The sequence below is a fragment of the Sciurus vulgaris genome (genome assembly GCF_902686455.1).
Source record: "Sciurus vulgaris genome assembly, chromosome: X".
In the NCBI taxonomy this organism is placed as follows: domain Eukaryota; kingdom Metazoa; phylum Chordata; class Mammalia; order Rodentia; family Sciuridae; genus Sciurus; species Sciurus vulgaris.
This window is the reverse complement of record NC_136471.1, coordinates 137,329,852-137,349,511: the sequence shown is the minus strand read 5'-3', so window position 1 is coordinate 137,349,511 and position 19,660 is coordinate 137,329,852. Positions and strand designations below refer to the sequence as shown.

The following is a 19,660-nucleotide window of genomic DNA, read 5'->3' as shown; positions in this document are numbered from 1 at the left end:
TCTGCCTCCGGGACCTGCCTTCTCGCACCTCAGCCTCTGCTGCTGAGGCCAGGTGCCTTGAAGCCCGGCGCCTTGGAGCCCAGCTCTGCAGACCCGGTCCACCCGTGCAGACCAGGCCTCCCTTGCTGGAGGATGACTTGGTCCTTGCCCTGGGTGACCCCAGGGGACACTGCCACCTTACAGTTACAGGCTGACAATATGTGGAGGTGGCCTGGGTCAGGGGACCCCTGTGCTCCCTCCTCTGCACCTGAGGGCTCACCTGTACTGAGTGGCCTGGGTCAGGGAGACACCTGGACTCCCTGTGCACCTGGGCTCACCTGGCTCCCTCCCTGTGCACCTGGGCTCACCTGGGTCCCTCCCTGGCCACCTGGGCTCACCTGGCTCCCTCCCTGGCCACCTGGGCTCACCTGGCTCCCTCCCTGGCCACCTGGGCTCACCTGGCTCCGTCCTGGAGCCGGCTGCCCCGGCGCTCGCTGCAGATGCTGGAGAGGAGGCTGGGCCCCAGGCGTGGCGGGAGGGCCTGGAGGCGCGGCTGGGGGGGCCGGTCCCCCTTAGCCACCACACCTGGGCCCTGAGCGGCCTGGGTCCACGGCAGTCCCGAAGCCCCTCGGTGACACCTGCAGTGCATCATGGGCGGGCTGGTGTCCGGGTTGCCAAAGAGCGAGGGAAGCATGTCCTCTTCCGGCTCCTCCCTGCTCTCCGTCCCCAGCTCCCGGGGCCCTTGCTGTGCTGAGCTGGGTGCTCGTCTTGGAGGAGTTGAGTCCCTGTGGCTCGGGGCTGGGCGTCTTCCTCCCAGGACCCCTGGTGAAGCCGAGCTTGGCTGACGCCACCTCCACGCTGCACTGTGTCCTCGCCGACCGGCCAGCCGTGTCCCCGTCCTGGCACTTCCTGCTGGCCTCCTCCTGGCAGCAGCTCCTTACCTGGTGGGCCTCAACCCCGTCCCTGCGAGGCAGCGTCACGGGTGTGCCTGCCAGGAGGGACAGTGGGGTCGCATCTGTCCCTGGCGTGTGGCTCTAAAAGCCCCTGGTGATGGAAGGGACCCTGGGAAACAGGGCTGGGCGGCCAGAAGCCCCAAGCTGTGGTGGGAGCAGGGCAGACTGGTGTCCTCGCTGCAGGGTTTCCAGAGACAGGCGTCCCTCAGTGCCCTTGGGGGGCCGCTACAGGACAACCCTGGGTCCCCAAGTCTGCAGAGACCCACGTCTTAGGTAACAGGACTGTGTGTTCAGACAGGCCCCCCGGAGGACGTGACAGCACCCGGCACGAGGTCCCCAGTCACTGCACTCTTCAGGAGTGACGGCAGGAAAACATGCTCGTGCTCACAACAAGACTGTCACATCCACTCAAGAGACTCCACTCGGTGTTTTGTAAATACACTTGTTCACTTTGGGGGGAACGGGGGATGGAACCAGGGTGCCTTACCACTGAGCCAGATCCCAGCTCTCTTTTATTTTGAGACAGGGTCTTGCTAGGTTGCTTAGGGTCTTGCTAAGTTGCTGAGGCTGGCCTCCAACTTGCTATCCTCCTCCCTCAGCCTCCCAAGTTGCTGGGGTTACAGGCATGGCCAGGACACCCAGCACAGTTATTCACGTTTTTAGCAAGTCAAGGGACATCTGATGCCCAGGAGCTGGAGAGGCAGGAAGGAGCCTCCTTGGAGCCAGTGGAGGCAGCTGGACACCATGGGAAGAGGCTGGTCCTGTCCCCATCTTGACCCAGAACCTGTGGAGGACCTGGTGTGGACACGGGGTTTCTGCAGAGGCAGGACCCTGAGAGGAGCTCCTCCTGGTCAGGGTGGCCCTGAGGCCATGGCCGTGTCCTCACAGAGACAGAAGAGGAGACACAGACACAGAGGAGGAGCCACGTGGAGACGGAGGCAGAGGCTGGAGGGCTGGGGCCACCAGCCCAGGGCCGCCTGGAGCCCAGGAGCTGGAGAGGCAGGAAGGAGCCTCCTGGAGCCCGTGGAGGGAACAGCCCTGGGCCCCTGGCCTGGGCCCTTGCCCTCTAGGGTGGGGACAGGGTGAGCGCTACACCCCAGCCTCTGGACGCATTCCAAGCCTGGAGTCTGGCAGGCCCTGAGGAGGAGGCCAGAGCCCAGGCAGTCCAGTGAATGGCCAGCCGGCGCTGGTGACGGCCGAGCATCCTGGTTCCGGGTCTCCTGCAGCTGAAGGGTCGAGGTCAGCGTCCTGGCTGGCCCGCTGGCTGTTTTCGGGCTGTGCGCACATGCAGGGCAGAGGCGGGTGCATCGGGAAGCCGGGCTGTGCCCACAGCCTCCTGATCCCCTTAATAAGGCCGATGGAACCTTCTGGAGCCATCTGTCTTGGGCTCACCCCCGGCGGGCAGCAAAGCGCCCGGGCAGCCGTGCCGAGCACTGCGGGGTCCCGGCTCGTTAACCGGCTGCGCTGCGGAGCCAGACCAGGGGCCATGGGGTCCCCACAGGACGGCGCCTACCTCCTCCTGAGCCAGCACGCCAGCGGCTTCATGGTCTCCCAGGTAAGACGCCCGCGGGGAGGGCAGAGCCGGACCAGGGTTGCCCTGCTGGACCCTCCTGCCCAGTGAAGGGCAGAGCCCGGTCATCGGCACGGGGACCCTGGGGACCTGCAGGCGCAGTTCGAGGTGACGCTCTTGAAAGCTCACAAGCCCGTGGCCCTCCGCGCCGGCGTCCCGGGCCGCCCAGGCCCTCGGACTCGGTACCGCCTTCAACCGAGGCGGGTCGTCGCGTGTTTCCGGGTCAGGAAGGTTCTGGTCCATGCGCCGTGCGCTGCACGCATGCGCGCTCCGGGCCGAAGGGGCCGCGCCTTCCCAGGTAGCGGTGGGAGGCAGTTCAAGGGCGTCTGTTCCCCTCAGCGTCCCCGGCTCCCCTGGATCCCGGGCACCGACCCTAAGGCGAAGCTCGATGTCCTCCCTCCGCCTGGTCGGGGCAGGGAGTGAGCTGCCCTGTCCTGCGCAGGACCCGGCGGCCCGGCTGCCCCCTGCGCCTCCAGCACCCGAGCCAGGTGGCTGCGCAGCGGCCCAGGCGGCTGCCAGTCCCAGGGAAAGGCTCGTCCGTGCCCGGGACACCTGGTCACGGCAGAGCGGGAGCCGGCGCACCCTGAAGTCAGACCCAGTCCGCCCGCCACGGAGCAACCCGGGAGAGCAAAGGGGTCAGAGTGAGAAAGCCACGCGACAGAACCGGCAGCCAGTGACCCCGCGGGGCCCTGCACCGAGAATCTGCAATGCAGACCCTTGGACTGACCCCTAGCCACCTGAGCAGAGGCAGTCGCTCAGTGCAGACTCGGTGGAATGGAACTTCACCACACTTAACAGGAAGGAATATCAGTCAGTGCAAGCTTGGTAGAATGAAGCTTCACCCACCCTCAACAGACAAAAATCAGTCAATGCAAGCTTGGTAGAATAAAGCTTAACCCACCCTTAATAGACAAAAATTAGTCAATGCAAGCTTGGTAGAATAAACTTAACCCACCCTTAATCGAAAAAAAATTAGTCAATGCAAGCTTGGTAGAATAAAACTTAACCCACCCTTAATAGAAAAAAAATTAGTCAATGCAAACTTGGTAGAATAAAGCTTAACCCACCCTTAATAGAAAAAAAAATAGTCAATGCAAGCTTGGTAGAATGAAACTTAACCCACCCATACAGAACAAGTAGTCAATGCAAACTTAAAAGAATAACACTTAACACCCCCCTTTACAGAAAAAAAATTAGTTGATGCAAACTTAGAGTGCAGCTCAACCCACCCTTAACAGAACTAAATGCAAACTTAACAGAATGAGACTTAATGCAACCTCAAAATAATGAAACTGAATCTACTAGTAGAATGAAAGTTACTGCCAGTTTAACAGAGCAAAACTCAACCCTCGCTTCACCGAGCAATTAGTTAATGCAAAGAACAGAATAAGCATCAATGCAGCCCTAGAATAAAATTCAGTAGCACCTTAGAAGAATAAGAGTTAATGCCAACTGAACAGAATAAAGCTCAATCCACGCTGAACAGGGCACTTAGTTAATGAGAACGTAATAGAATGAAATTGAATCCATCTTTAACAGAACAAGTTAGTGCAAACTTAATGGAATAAACCTCAGCCCACTTTCAACAGAGCAATTAGTTAATGCAAACTTAATAAAATTTAATCCAACTTTTAATAGAACAAGGTAGTGCAAAATTAATGGAATAAACCTCAGCCCACTTTCAACAGAGCAATTAGTTAATGCAAACCTAACAGACCACCACTTAATCTGCCCATAAGGGAGGAATTAGTCAGAGGCATCTTAACAGGATAAGAATCAGGCGACCTCAAGGGACTGCAACCTAACTAATGTCAGCGTGGGAAGAGCGAAAGCGAACTCCCAGAGCACACGTACCCCACCTGCACCCCACCTGCGGGGACCAGGAGCTACCAGGCGTTAGCAGACGGGGCCCAGTAAACCCGGACAGAATGAGCGCGGCGTAGCTCTGGGGGAGCAGGCAGCTAAGCGCTCCAGCAGTGTTAAAAGGCCACAGAGCAGGAATCAGTGCACGCCCGCCGGAACGTGGACTGGCGCGACCCCAGAGACCCGGGCTTCTCGCAGCGGGACCGAGCCAGGGTTTGCAGAGAGGAAGCGCCGTGGGCGCGTGGCTGCGGCCTTCGCAGAAGCAGAGTTCACAGCGCTCGGATCCCGCGGTTCTCAGGCAGGGGACGCTTGGCTGTGCCGGGGACAGACTGGGTTGTGACCCTGGAGGGGCTGCTGCAGGCTCAGAAATCCGGATCAGCATCCTACCCGGCCCGGGACCACCTCCCCCGCTGTCTGTCACTGTAACAAATCGCCCGGGACGGTCAACTGACAAAGACGAAAGGTTCCTGTTGGCGGGAAAGGAAGCAGAGCCTGGGTCCCACAGCTCCTTCAAGGCCTCGCCGAGCGCCTGATCCCACTTCGTGCCTCGCCCACGTGTGGGGGGCTTCCTCCTTAAGAGAGCAGCGGGTCTCGGCGTGACGTAGTCCCAGGCTGGTGCATGGTTGACGTCACGGCGTGACGTCAGACGGAGGGCAGGTAGCCGGCCCCTGCAGTCGCCGTCTGTGCGCTGGGGACCGTGAGCCTCTGCAGCCGCAGGGTCACCCTGCCGAGGCGCCGGTCCGAAACTGGCGTCCAAGAGAGGGTGACGGTTGGGGACCTTTTAGACTCGGTGCAGATTCGGTCTTACCGGTGAGTCTTCAGCTCGGCGCCCCAGAGAACAGGAGCAGCCGAGGGCGAATCTGATCCACGGCGCAGGGATCCCGCAATCCACAGCCTCGCGGAGGCCTTCAGAAGGGAGGGCTGGAACGAAAATACGCCCCTCTGCCCGTAGCCGTGGCGCACGCCTGTCAGCCCAGCGGCTCCGGAGGCCGAGGCAGGAGGATCGCAAGTTGGAGACAGCCTCCGCAACTTAGCAAGACCCTGCCTCTAAATAAAAAACCAAAAGGGCTGGGCATGTGGCTCCGTGGTTAAGCACCCCTGGGGCGCAATCCCTGGTATGTCCCCCTCTTTTAGTAAAAGGGAGAATTGACCAGTGTTCGAGGCCGGGAGAGGCACTCGAGGGGAGTCCACCCTGACAGTGTTCCCATGTGGGGAACCGCCCCAGACACCCTCTAAAACAGGTGCCGGTTTTAATCATCAGCTTTGAAAAAGCATCAGCCCAGATTCCAGGTTTCCCCTCCCCTCCGTCTCCGTCTCCGATATTTCATAGAAATGGAGTCAGACACTCCGTGGCCTCCGTAGCTGTCTCCTCTTTGGCATGGCCTGTTTTCAAGGCTCATGCCTGTGGCAGCCTGAACTGGCGCTTTGTTCCTTTCTCATGACTGAATACTATTCCACTGTGTAGATGGGCCTTTTTTTTTTTTTTTTTTTTTTTTTTGCATCCCTTGCTGGACGCTTGGGCTGCCCCCACCTCTTGGCTCTTGACAGTTAGGCTGCCATAAACCTGGGCAGACGGACGTCTCTCGGAGACCCTGCTTTTAATTCTTGGGGTCTATTCCCAAGAGTGGAAATGCCCTCTCCTATAAGAATTCTACGTTTGAACTGAGAAAACGCCATCGTTGCTGAGGTAACTGAGGCCCCTGCTCTATGCCCATCATCTCCCCCAGCCCCGGCCGCCCGGCCCTCGCCAGGTCAATCATTCCAGGTGCCAGGGCTGGGCGCCTTTCTGTGCCTGGCTTACCTCAGGTACCGTGCCGTTCTGCCTTGTCGAGCAGACGGCCACAGGCGACCCGATGTCCACCTCTGTTTAAAGCAAAGAGTGCAGTAGAAACAGTCCCATCGCAAAACAATCGGGTTGAACGGCCCGGTGACGCGGAGCTTGGCTGGAGGTCCTGATCCCACGCTGCCTACAGAACTCGCGACCATCCTCGGCAAGAGCCGACCTGTACCCTCCCCGCGTCCACCGGAGCCACGCCCCTCTGGCCACGCCTCCTCTGGAGACACGCCCCTGGCCACGCCTCATCCGGAGCCACGCCCATCTGGCCACGCCTCCACCGGAGCCATGCCCCTCTGGCCACGCCCCATATGGAGCCACGCCCCTCTTGCCACGCCTCCTCCACAGCCTCGCCCCTCTGGCCATGCTCCTCCGGAGCCACGCCCAACTAGCCACGCCTCTGCAGGGGACACACCCTTCTGGCCACGCCCCTTTGGGCGGGGCCCCAGGAGCTCCAGCCACCCTCTGTTCCGCAGGTCCTCTTTGCTGCCTGTGAGCTGGGCGTGTTCGACCTCCTGGCCGAGGCCCCGGGACCCCTGGACGCTACGGCTATCGCCGAAGGTCTGGGCACCAGCTCCCGGGGGACGGAGCGGCTGCTGGAAGCCTGTGTACCTCTGCAGTTGCTGGACGTGGACACCCGCGGGGAAAGAGGTGAGGCGCCTGTGGTGTGCAGGTGCGGAGGGTCAGGGAGGCTGCTCTCCAGCCCCCGGTGGTGAGGCCCGTGGGCAGGCGCGGCTCTGTCCTAATAAAACTTTATTCGCGATTCAAAAGCGACCTGACAGGCCACGTCCAACAGCACACCTGTGGCCGCTGCGGCCAGGCTTCTCCATGCCCAGCCATGGACGCCGGACAGGATTGCCTGTCATTAATTAAGTCATTTTTATGGCGTTTTCAAAGTCGATCATGAAAACCGGCACCTGTTCAGCGAGGTGTTCCCCCACCTGGACATTGTGTCCACTGGGCTCAGTTCACGTGCCTCTCCGGCCTCAGTTCTCTGCCATTTTTGGGTACCAGGGATTGAACCCAGGGGTGCTCAACCACTGAGCCCCATCCCCAGCCCTTCTTCTTTTTTATTTGGAGACGGGGTCTTGTGCTTTGCTAAGTTGCTGAGGCTGGCCTCCAACTTGCCATCCTCCAGCCTCAGCCTCCCAACTTGCTGGATGCCAGGTGTGCACCACCCTGCCTGGCAAGATACTCTTTTTACTTGGGTATTAAACAAACTTTTTTTTGTGTGTGTGATATCTGGTGATGTCAGAAGGTCGATTTGGTTTTGCTTTTTTTTTAAGATCCTTACCTTGCAATATTCAGAAGTGGCCTCCCTGCCTCCATCGCTGCTGTAGGAATTCTGTACATTTGTTGGATTGCAGAGTCTGGAGGTCATTGGTTGGGTGGCCGCACCAAACAGAAATATGTGGCCTGGCTGGGGGAGGGCAGGCTACGGCCTGCCGGGTGGCACAGAGTCTGATGCTGGTTGGAGTCTAGGGTGCAACCTCAGGTCTGGATTCAGTTGAGCAGGTGGGTCTCAGAAAGCAGGGTCCCCAAAGCTCCAGCCAGCCACAGTCTTCACAGGCCACCAAGCTGCCATTGCACCTGCCCTTTCATGCCAAACCTCAGCCTGGAGACACCATGGAGAGCAGGTGTGCCCAGCATCTGGCACTCACAGTGGCTCCTGCAGCCTTTCCTGGGGGGCTCTGCACCTGAGCCCCAGGCTGCGTGACAGCAGGAGACGGCAAGTGTCCCAGCCCAGCAGGTCCCGGGAGGCAGCACGGTCACAGGCTGTCTAGGATCCTGCGTGTCCAGTACTATTTATGCACAAATGCCCCGGACCGCATGGGCGCCTGGACTCCCAGCTACCGGGGAGGCCGAGGCAGGAGGGTGCTTGAGCCTAGGAGCTCGGTTCCAGTCTGGGCCACACAGCAAGACCCTGTCTCAGCCTCCCTGCCTCCAGGGGAAGGGAGGTCTCTCTGAGGCTGTCATTTCTGCACACGCCTCGCCAGCGATCGCGGGGACGAGACCCCCAGGCCGACTTGCAAGTTCTTTCTGATGCCCGCGCATCTTGACGGCCGTTCTGTACCCGCCTCGGACCCCAGCCCGTCTCCGGAGGTCGGGCCTGGACATCCTGGCCGTCGGTACCCCGCGGTGCTGGGAAGGTTCCAGATTTTGGAACGGATTCTGTTTCGGAGCTTCAGATGAGGACGTGGAACCGGAGGACCGCGGACGGGGGCTCGTACGGCGCGGGTCTCCTGGCTCTGCCTCCTGGAGGCTGGAGGTCCGAGAGCAGGGACCGGCCAGGGCTGCTGTCCGCTTCCAGGGGCCGTATTGCTGCGGCCCTAGGAGGGGACGTGGCCTGTCCTGACCTGGCAGACCAGACAGACTCCTCCAAGCCTCCATGGACACCCGATGCCCCCTCAGCCTGTTAGTGCTACGGCCTGAGGACCCCGGCGTCCACACCATAGCGGGGTCTCCGGGGCACTGAAGCCCAGCCCGCTGACCGGGACGACTACGGGTTGCACCTGGAGTGACTCCAAGGGCCCACGAGTTGCAGGCGTGTCTGTAGCTTGATGCTCTACGGAGGTGGTGGGGCCTTTAAGAGGCGGAGCCTGGGAGGCAGCGAGGTCAAGGGGGCGTGGCCTCCAGGGGGGTATTGGGACCCCGGTCTCTTCCTCTTTCTCTGTCTGCTTCCTGGCCGCCAGGAGCTGAGCAGCTGGGTCCACCGCTTGCTCCAGCCATGAAGCTCTGCCTGGCCACAGACTCGGTGGTCACCACGAGCGACCGTGGACCAAACACTCTCAAACCAAGAGCCAAAAAAGTCCCCCTTTCGTCTTTTTAAGTCCATTCGCTCAGGTTCTTTGTCACGCTGATGGACGTCCAGGGAGGGTGCAGGCAGGAGTCCCTCTGCTCAGGGGCAAGGCGAACGCAGAACCCGTCCAGCTGGCGCTCTGGCCGCTGGCCCTGAGGTTGAGCTGGGTGACCCGCAGGCATCCAGCGCGGGCCCAGGGTCGGGAGAGGCCTGGTCCTTCCGCTTCCTGGTGGACCCCAGGGACACGTCCCTCTCCGTTCCAAGAGGAACCGGGGGACCCGGCCACGCGCAGGACCCTGCGGGAGCCCCGCGGAGCACGGGGCCGGCCGGGGTCCTTCTCGGGAGCCTGGCCCCGCCCGAGGGGCCCGGCCTCGCCTGAGCCGCGGCCTCGCTCCGCAGCCGTCTACCGGAACTCGGGCCTGGCCAGCGCCTTCCTGACGCGCCTCGGGCCGCGCTCGCAGCGCGCCATGCTGCTCTACCTGGGCCGGACCACCTACCGCTGCTGGGCCCACCTGGCCGAGGCCGTCAGGTGGGTGGGCGCCCCGCACGCCGCCTGGACGCGGTCAGCCCTGCAGCCGGCGGGCGGGGAGGCTGAGCCCCTGTCCAGCAGGTGACCTCGCGGCTCCCCCTCCTCAGGCAGGGCGGGAACCAGTATCCGCGGGCGTTCGGCGTCCCGGCGGGGGACCTGTGGGCGGCCATCTACAGGTGAGCGCTGACCGCCACCGGCCCGCGAAGGGACGGGCAGAGGTCCGGACGGCCGGGAGGGCGTCCACTGGGGGACTCGCCCGGCCTGGGATCTGGACGCACCCCGACCCCCAACCCCACCGCGTGGACCCAGGTCCCCAGGAGAGGCCGCCGGCCCTTCCGTCCAGGCGACCCACCCACCCAGCGTCCCCAGCACTGGACGGGAGGGTCCTGCCGTCCGAGCCGCCGGCCTGCTCCACCTCGGGTTCAGGCTGGGAGGGAGGACCTGCTGCTGGGGGGACGTCTGGCGAGAGAGCCGGAAGAGGTGGACGCTGATGGACGGGTCCCTGGGGCCATGTGGTGAGACAGTGGCCCTTGATGGACGTGTCCTCTGGGGTCAGGGTCCTAGGACAGTGGCCCTTGATGGACGTGTCCTCTGGGGTCAGGGTCCTAGGACAGTGGCCCTTGATGGACGTGTCCTCTGGGGTCAGGGTCCTAGGACAGTGGCCCTTGATGGATGTGTCCTCTGGGGTCAGGGTCCTAGGACAGTGGCCCTTGATGGACGTTCCTCTGGGGTCAGGGTTGTTTGATGGACGTTCCTCTGGGGTTGGAGTCGCAGGACCGTGGCCCCTTGGTGGACATGTCCCAGGCTCCCGTCCCCCCCTGTTCCCTGCAGTGGCGTCTGCAGAGGGCACAGGAGGGCAGCGGGAAGCCCCGGAGCCCAAGGCCTGGGCACAATCCTGCTGCTGTCCATCTCTGTCCCCGCCCGTCCCCAGCCTGTCCCCTCCGGGCCTTGGGCGGGCGCTGGGGATGCCTCCCCTCCTCAGGACTCTGGGACTCTGCTTCCTGGAGGTAGAGGCCCTGTCCCAGGACTCCGAGGCTGCTCCGGCCTGCTGGAGCTGGACTCTCCCAGGCGCCTCAGCCAGGGCTCCCCATCCCCCGTCCCGGGGGCACGAGTCGCGTGTCACACGTGCCAGACGTTCGGGAGCGCGGCTCTGCACCCCAGGTCCCCGGGCGAGCGGCTGCAGTTCACGCGAGGCCTGCAGGAGGTCTGGAGCGTGGAAGGGAGGCGCGTGCTGACCGCCTTTGACCTGTCGGCCTTCCCTCGCATCTGCGACCTGGGCGGTGAGTGTCCTTCCCAGACGCCTGCTCTGTGCGGGGTGCGTATCCACCACGGATCTTGTTGGACGCGATGATGTCTGGGGTCTTGCTGGGGAAGAGGAAGAGACTGGGGTCCCAGTGACCCTTCAGAGCCACATCCCCAGAGGGGCTGCCTCTCCCAGGGCGGGTCAGTGCCTAGAAGGGAGAAGCGAAGCTCCTGTTGCTCTAGAGGGCAAAAGGCCCAAGGAGAAATCTGAGAGGAGGGCACATTGATATGGTCACAATTTCAGAGGTGCAGTCCACGGTGGGCCGACTCCATGGCTCTGGCCCAGGGTGAGGCCAGGCAGCCTCACCAGGCAGGAGGACCATTCCACAGAGGGAGCCAATCTTCCCGCCCTCCCGGTAGCATCCGTGACGATTCAAAAGGAAACCCATTTGGAACAGTGCCCAGCCCGTGCCCCATCCTGGTCTGCACACCCTGCACACCACCTCGGTGTCCACACCCCCAGCACCATCTGGGGGTGGCACCCCAAGTGCCATCTGAGTCTCCACATCCCGAGCACCATCCTGGTCTCCACGCCCCGAGCACCATCTTGGTATCCACATCCCGTGCACCATCTTGGTATCCAAATCCTGTGCACTATCCTGGGCGTTGGAAGCAGGGCAGAGAGTGACATGGCTCTGCCCAGGTGATAGGAGGGTTCATTCCGCCCGAAGGGCCGAGGAATGAGCTTCGTGTCGTGTGCACAGCTTGCTGGCCTTTCCGCGGGGACTTCCTGCCTCCCCCTGGGCTCGGCTGCTGCCTGTCCTTGGCTGGACAGCAGCCTTGGCCGCAGAGGACAGCAGAGTCAAGGGCTGTGTGGCAGTTTGGACCTGGGTCAGCCCAGCCACGAAGACCACCTGCATCTAGGGGCTCCTGGGTGAGGGGCCAGAGTGAGGAGCAGCCCGTCTCCAGCCGTCCCCGGGGGTCCACGGTGGGTGGACAGTGCATGGCGGCCCCGGGATGCCTGTCTGACCCTCAGATGCTTTGTGTCCACTTCCAGGCGGCTCCGGGGCTCTGGCCAAGGAATGTGCTGCCCTGTACCCTCAGTGCAGGGTCACCGTCTTCGACCTCCTGGAGGTGGTGCAGGCGGCCGAGACGCACTTCTCACTCCCCAGGGGAGAGCAGGTCGTCTTCCACGCAGGTAGGCGAGCAGCTGGTGTCCACGGGAAGGGCCGTTCCAGGGACGCCAGGGCAGCCAGGCGTGCATGGGGACTGACGGGCCCCTGGCCTGGCTCCACCGACCATCCAGAGTCCCTCTGGTCCAGTCAGCGTCCATTGTGCATAATGGCCGGAAAGCCGTGTACACACGCAGCTGGCTTGTCACCGATTATTTCATGACGGTTGGATTGAATTGATTCCTCCCTCCAAATCCCTACCTGCGTGAAGGGGACCTGGTGTGGACACAGGTCTCTGCAGAGGCAGGTAGTGCAGGACCCTGAGAGGAGCTCCTCCTGGTCAGGTGGCCCTGAGGCCATGGCCCTGTCCTCACAAGAGACAGAAGAGACACAGACACAGAGGAGGAGCCACATGGAGACGGAGGCAGAGGCTGGAGGGCTGGGGCCACCAGCCCAGGGCCGCCTGGAGCCCAGGAGCTGGAGAGGCGGGAAGGAGCCTCCTGGAGCCCGTGGAGAGGCCCCTGACCCCAGCCTCTGGCCTCCAGGCTGGGCAGCTGGCTTCCTGTCCTTAAGCCACCTGGTTTTTGACCCTGGCCATGATTTATCCGGATCTCCAAACCCAAACCGTTTAGGATGACGGTAGACACAGCGGGTCGGGTCGAATGGAGACCGGGGGACATGAGCACCTGAGCCGTCTGGAGACTCCGAGACGCGCCGGTCGGGCGCAGAGGGGGAGCCGATCCAGGCGTCTGCTGCCCGTTCTCCCTCGAACCCCGACCTCCCTGCGAGGCCGTCCATTCCTCCCTTCGAGGAAGAAGCCGCGATTCGGCGACTCTTCTTCGGTTCTCACTGAGAAGAGCGGCAGCAGCTGGGAGGCCCGACCCGACCCCTCCAGCTCCTGCTGTGGACGGTGGACATCAGCGTCCCCCTGGGCTGGGTGAGGACAAGTGGTAACACGGGCCTGTTTCATCCAGCGTCCCCCGTCCGTCCCCACGGTGGAGGTGAATGACGGAAGCCAGCGTCTCTCCGAATCCTCCGCGCACAGGCCCCAGGGCGCCCCGAACCTGGCTCCCTCGAGCGCACTGAGCTTCCACGGCGTCTTCAAAGATGGAACCGAGGACAGTCTCGGGCGGTCACGGGGTCCTGAGTCCCGAGGACAGCTAACGGGGGACGCTGCCAGCGGGTGACTGGTCACCAGCTCAGCCCGCGGGATTCTTTGCAAGGCTTGGACTGATGAGGGAGCACGCGAGGTTTGGGGGGTCACCTGCTCTGTGCCCGGCCTGGCCTGCAGGGTCGCGATGTGGCTGTCAATCACGCATGCAGAGTCCACCCGTTCAGAGTCCATCCTGGGGTCCGGCACAGAGGCCAGACCGTCCAGGGTGGTCAGGGTCCCCGAGCAGCCAGCGCAGAGACCCGGACACTCTTGGCGTTGATCTGCAAGAACCTGGTCCAGGCCCGTCCTTTTAGGGGACTGTGTGGGGTGGGGACAGCCCGGGCCTTCCCAGGGGACGGCTCCTGGCTGTTCCCAGATTCCTTCTGGAAACCGTGCTGGCCGATCTCTGGGAACAGAAGCCATCCTGAGTGTCGCGTGTCGGACACCGGAGAGACGCGGGGGGCCTCCGCTGGGCGTGTCTGCGTCCCTTAGGGGACGGGCTCAGGCCAGCTTCTCAGGCGGCCACAGCTGGCCGGCCAGAGTCTCCCGAAGTCCATCCCCGGGCTCTGTCCAGGGGCATGTCAGGCTGGGGGATCGGCAGGGCCACCGTGGGCCACGTGGGAGGGACAGAAACGGGCCACCGGTGGCCGAGGGTGCCCCGGTCCTCACGCTGAGCCCTCTTATTCGGGACTCGGTCTGGTGGCCACTGGCTGGACGGCCAAGCTGGGCGAGGGGCCCGTCATGGGGGACGGCATCCTGCCGAAGGGGCTGCTGGCTCTGTTGCAGGGGACTTCTTCCAGGACCCTCTTCCGGAGGCGGACCTCTACATCCTGGCCAGGGTCCTGCATGACTGGGCGGAGGACAAGTGCTCCCGGCTGCTGGCCAGGGTCCACCAGGCCTGCAGGCCCGGTAGGTGACAGCCACCCGGGAGCGGGGCCGTGCGCGCAGGGAGGACCTCCCGGGGCTGGTCTGCATGCCGGGTCCCTAGTGATGACACGGACGGGGGACATCCTCCAGAGCCGTCCCTCCAGGGGGTGACAGCAGGGACGGCCCCACACCCGTCTATAGCAAAGGCCATGTGAACGGGGACAAGGGACGGGCCAGGGCCCTGGGGCTTTAGGCCAAATTCTGTCACATGGCAGCAAAGCTTCTCGGAGTGATGGGGACCGTGCCCAGCTGTCCTCTGAGGTCCCTCCGTCCTGGTGGCCCTGGGGACGTGGGCTCAGCCTCTGCGTGTGTGATGGGGACAGTGCCCAGCTGTCCTCTGAGGTCCCTCCGTCCTGGTGGCCCTGGGGATGTGGGCTCAGACTCTGCGTGTGTGATGGGGACAGTGCCCAGCTGTCTTCTGAGGTCCCTCCATCCTGGTGGCCCTGGGGACGTGGGCTCAGCCTCTGCGTGTGTGATGGGGACAGTGCCCAGCTGTCCTGAGGTCCCTCCATCCTGGTGGACCTGGGGACGTGCGCTCAGCCTCTGTGTGAGTGATGGGGACCGTGCCCAGATGTCCTCTGAGGTCCCTCCATCCTGGTGGCCCTGGGGACGTGGGCTCAGCCTCTGTGTGAGTGATGGGGACCGTGCCCAGCTGTCCTCTGAGGTCCCTCCGTCCTGGTGGCCCTGGGGACGTGGGCTCAGCCTCTGTGTGAGTGATGGGGACTGTGCCCAGCTGTCCTCTGAGGTCCCTCCGTCCTGGTGGCCCTGGGGACGTGGGCTCAGCCTCTGTGTGAGTGATGGGGACTGTGCCCAGCTGTCCTCTGAGGTCCCTCCGTCCTGGTGGCCCTGGGGACGTGGGCTCAGCCTCTGCGTGTGTGATGGGGACCGTGCCCAGCTGTCCTCTGAGGTCCCTCCATCCTGGTGGCCCTGGGGACATGGGCTCGGCCTCGTGCAGTGGGGACAGTGCCCCTCTCCGTGCAGGCGGCGGCGTCCTGGTGGTGGAGAGCCTGCTGGACGAGGACCGGCGGGGCCCGCTGACCACGCTGCTCTTCTCCCTGAACATGCTGGTGCAGGCGGAGGGCCAGGAGCGGACGCCCTCCCAGTACCGCCGGCTCCTGGCGGCTGCCGGTTTCCCACGCTTCCGGTTCCAGAGGACGGGGGGCACCTACGATGCCATCTTAGCCGGGAAGTAGCCGCCCCGGGAGCCCGGCCGCCGCCAAGACCCCCGACTTTCAATAAAGAGCATCCGGCTGAGCCCTGTGGTCCGCGTGCTCCGGGGAGAGTGGCAGCGCCCGTCATTCCGGGGGGCTGTCGGGATGGGGCTCTGCGCTGGGCTGTGACCCCAGGCCTCCCGTCACGCAGCCACCCCGAGGACCCTCTCACGCTCCTGGGGTCACAGGGCACCCAGGAGTGCAGACCAGCATCCCGGCCGGTCCCTTGCCCATTTCTCCACCTGGTTTCGGGGACCAGGACCGAGCTTTTGGAAGCAAGGTGACCTGATGAGAAGAAGAGAGAGGACAGACACAGACAGGAGAAGGCCGTGCGGCAGCAGAGCCGGGATGAAGCTGGGGGGAGGCGGGAGCAGAGGGACCAGGGTTGGGGCCAGCGTCTTGCAGGTGGAGCCCAGAGAGGTTGCTCCGGGCTGGCCTTTCCCAGGTCTTCTGGGCTGCAGGCCTGACCCCCCGGCTCAGCCCCTGGGGGACCTGAGGTCCCCTCCCAGGTGCATCCTCCCGCACAGCACAGAGAAGCAGCCTGGCTGGTCCGCAGCAGTCAAACCGGGGAACCTTGGGGTGGGTCAGACGTGGCCACGCGGGAGCGTCCCTGATAGACCCACGGTCCTGGTCCAAGGGCCGGCTTTTAGGAGCGCGTCTGCCAACCGGCTGCCCCACGGTGGCGGGTCGTGGCTTGGGGGGGGCCGACCTGGGATGTGGAGTCGCGTGCGGAGGGATGAGCGGGCATCAGAGACCTTGCAAAAGGCACAATGGAAGGTTCTGGGTCCCCACACGCGGTCTCAGCAGGGCTGGGCAGCGGGTCCCTGCAGGGCCGCAGGGAGAGCCTCTTTTTCTTTGGCGCCAAATGCGCTTCAGCAGGGCCTGGGGACTCTGGTTGCCATGGCGACGAGGCGGGACCCCCCCCCCCCAAGCTCAGGAGGAGCCTGTGCGCGCATCTGCCAGCAGGTGGCGCCCTCGGCGGCCGACGCAGCCCGGCGCCAACAGCGCAGCCCGCCCAGCGGAAGGCGGGCGAGGCCGGCGACCCGGGGGGCAGAGGGGGCGTCTCGCCAGGACGATTTCCAAGTGCAAACACGTCTCCCCGTCCAGTCCCCGTGCAAATGCGCAGGCAGATGGCCTCTGAGAGGCTGCAGCTCCGCGGGCACCACGCGGAGGAAGACGCGCGCCCTGGACCTCCGGGGTCGCCCCAGCTCTTTCTTTCCAAACGAGCGGCCTCCTGAGGTTGAGGGTCAGCGACATGTGGCCCCGTCCTGGAAGGAGGGGCCAGAGCTGCCAGCTCCGTGTCCCCAACCTGCTGCCGAGGAGGAGCCGGGCCTCCCAGGACGGGCAGCGCAGAGGCCCCTCCAGCCGGGACCCGGCAAGCCCGGCAGAGTTCAGACCTGTCACTCAGGGTGACAGGCAGGAGCTTATTGACGGGATGGAAAGGGAAGGGGACACTCTCAAGGGACACAGGGGTCTTCTCAGAGAGGAGGGGGACAGCAGGCCTCTCCTGCGTCCAGTTTTATGGGGTCCCAGGGAAGTTTCCAGAGAGTTCCGCCCAGGTCCACCTCCTGGCTTTTGACGGACAGCAGGGCGACCTCAGACTGTCCAGCCCCCACGGCCATGGCCACTCTGGGTCACCCTGGCCCGGGCTGGCTGGCTCTCACTGGTCCCTGTTCCTGCAGGTTCTATGGTGGAGGAATGACCCTGGTCTCCCTGGGCCCTGGGATCTGGTCTGTGTCGGGGTCACAGAGTCCCCTTCAGGGTCACTGGGTTCCTCTGGGACATGATTTCAGGCTGCGTCTCTCCTGCAGGCAGCAGGTGGTTGGCTGAGGAAGGGGACGTGGGCTGTCCACGGAGGCCAGGCAGGGCTGCCGGCCAGCGGCTCCTGGGAACAGAGAGCCCATGGGGTCAGCACCCGGCCATGGACAGGATCCCCCCCTGGTCCTGGGGTCCCACGCCCACGTCCCTGTCACTACTGCTGGTCGTTGGAGAAGCCAATGGTTGATGGTTGGTCTCGGAAGCAGAAGGAGCAGCTGTCTCCCCCTGGGCTCGGAAAGGGTGTCCCCGAATCTAGTCAGGTCCTGGGGGGCGAGGCCTGCCGTCCGTAGCCCGGCTTGGCTCCCAGAGGCCTCTCCAGAGAGCGGTGGCTGCAGGGACCACAGGCAGCAGAGCAGCAGGGCTGCTGGTTTTGGGGGCGGTTGGTCTGTTGGCCTCTGCGGCTGGTGGGGGGTCCCCTGGTCTGTGAGCATCAGGCCCTTCCATGGGCCCAGTGCCGTTCCCAGGGGAGCAGCAGGCGGATCTGCCCGAGGGTGATTTCATGCTTCCAAACGGTCCTTAGTGGCCCCTGTATGCAGCTGGCTTCCTGCAGCACAGTTGGGCCACCGTGCCCTGCAGTGACCTTGGGTTTTTAAATTTTAAACAGCTAGGGGACCCGGGAGGTCCCCGACTGGCATGCACGTGACAGATCTCCACATGGCTGGAGAAGAGCGAGCAGGCGGGGAAGAGGCTCGGATCCAGCCCGCTGGGCGAGCGAAGCCGGGTGCCGCAGGACGCAGGGCCGGCAGCGTCCAGCTCCGGCAGGTCCACGGGGCCCATCGTGGACGGCTGGTGGCCAGTGACTGGGGAAGGGGAGTGGGCAGTGTCTGCTGGGGTCACGGCGTCTCCCTTTGTGGGGACGGGGGCTCGGGGACGTTCTACAGGTGCAGAACCTGGTCCTGCTGGCTGAACCCGGTGAAGGTCCTCTGCCCCTGGACCTTCTGGGACGGCTTCTCCGGCCACAGGGCTCTTGGGGTGACGCCTCCTCCTGCCCGGAGCTCCGGGTTGGCCTTTCCCAGGTCTTCTGGGCTGCAGGCCTGACCACCCGCTCAGCCCCTGGGGGACCTGAGGTCCCCTCCCAGGTGCATCCTCCCGCAGGGAGCTGCCTGTGCCCCTCAGGCCCCTGCAAACCCTGCAGAAGGACAGGCAGACCGCACAGCCGGCTCCCGACGGCCAGGGGCTCGGGGGATGCCCTTTGTGCCCAGGCTGGCCCGACGGAGCCCGAGAGCCAAGCCGGGTCCCCGAACTGCAAGTTCCCCGTCCCTGGTTTCCAGCGACTCTGGACCGCGCAGCCAAATCACGTCGGAAATAGCGTTTGCCGCTTCTTTTCCTCCCAGAGAGGAGGGTCCCCCGCGAGGCGGGTGTGCTGTTCAACCCGAAGGGAACGGGTTTCCGTGAGCCAAGCTGGGGACGTGGTGCCTGAGCCCCGGACAGGCCAACAGCAGCTCCCGCCCGAGGCCACAGCGACCCCTGGGATCAGCAGCGATCCGTCTCCTGGAGCCGTGGCTCCCGTCTCCTCAGCCAGGGGCGTGGCGTGTGCACGCGGGTTGTGCGCCTCCGCGGGGCGGCGCGGTCCTGGCCCCGGCGGCCTGGTGCAAGCGTCTGCTCCGGGTGCGCAGCGCGTGCGCATTTCTCTATGTAGTTCACGCACAGGTGCGAACGCAGTGCGTGTGTGCGCGCGGGACTCTGGTGCACGTGAGTTTGCTGGCATTTGTGCAGGTGTGTGTCTTTACACGTGCACCTGCCTGTGTGCATTTGCGCTTGTGTAGGGCGTGTGTGTGGTTGTGCGTCTGTGTTTATATTGTGTGTATGTGTGCGTGTGTGCCACTGCGTGTGTATTCCTGTGTGCACTGTGTTTGTATTTGTGTTTGCATGCGTGTGTGTCATTGTGTGTTTGGGGGTATTTGTGCATGCATCGTGTGTGTGCATCCGTGTGTGTGTGTCCTTCTGCACGCACTGTGTGTGTGTGTGTGTCCTGCTGCGTGCACTGCAGGCGTCTGTGTGTGTGTGTGCGTGTGCGTGAGTCCTACTGCGTGCACTGTGTGTGTATGTGTGTGTGTGTGTGGGGTGGGTCCTGCTGTGTGCACTGTGTGTGTGTGTGTGCGTGTGTGTGAGTCCTGCTGCGTGCACTGTGTGTGTGTGCCCTTCTGCGTGCACTGTATGCGTCTGTGTGTGTGTGCCCTTCTGCGTGCACTGTGTGTGTATGTGTGTGTGTGGGGGGGTGGATCCTGCTGTGTGCACTGTGTGTGTGTGTGCGTGTGTGTGAGTCCTGCTGCGTGCACTGTGTGTGTGTGCCCTTCTGCGTGCACTGTATGCGTCTGTGTGTGTGTGTGTGTGCCCTTCTGCGTGCACTGTGGGCATCTGTGTGTGTGTGCATGTGTGTGAGTCCTGCTGTGTGCACTGTGTGTGTGTGGGTGTGGGTGTGGGTCCTGCTGCGTGCACTGTGTGTGTGTGTGTGTGTGTGTGTGTGTGTGTCCTGCTGCGTGCACTGTGTGTGTGTGCGTGCCCTTCTGCGTGCACTGTGTGTGCGTCTGTGTGTGTGTGTGCGCCCTTCTGCATGCACTGTGTGTGTGTCTGTGTGTGTGTGCCCTTCTGTGTGCACTGTGGGCATC

The 19,660-nt window shown here is 63.5% G+C and overlaps 1 protein-coding gene and 1 long non-coding RNA gene across 2 annotated transcripts in view; both read left to right on the top strand.

The window, feature by feature from the left end:
• Positions 1-1,821, top strand: part of LOC306651988 — a 51,836-nt gene extending 50,015 nt beyond the window's left edge. Inside the window, exon 3 of the long non-coding RNA XR_013761285.1 lies at positions 1,788-1,821. This is a non-coding gene — a long non-coding RNA (uncharacterized lncRNA). The remainder of the gene's footprint in view (positions 1-1,787) is intronic.
• A 259-nt stretch (positions 1,822-2,080) lies between these two features.
• Positions 2,081-15,215, top strand: ASMT (acetylserotonin O-methyltransferase; the record flags this gene model as incomplete). The annotated part of the gene is made up of 9 exons (XM_079124273.1): positions 2,081-2,487; positions 6,676-6,850; positions 7,486-7,554; positions 9,399-9,528; positions 9,636-9,704; positions 10,540-10,808; positions 11,828-11,968; positions 13,771-14,004; positions 15,004-15,215. The coding sequence occupies exons 1-9, from the start codon at positions 2,218-2,220 to the stop codon at positions 15,213-15,215; spliced, it is 1,569 nt and encodes a 522-aa protein (XP_078980399.1). The 5' UTR covers positions 2,081-2,217.
• Between the last annotated feature and the right edge of the window lie 4,445 nt (positions 15,216-19,660).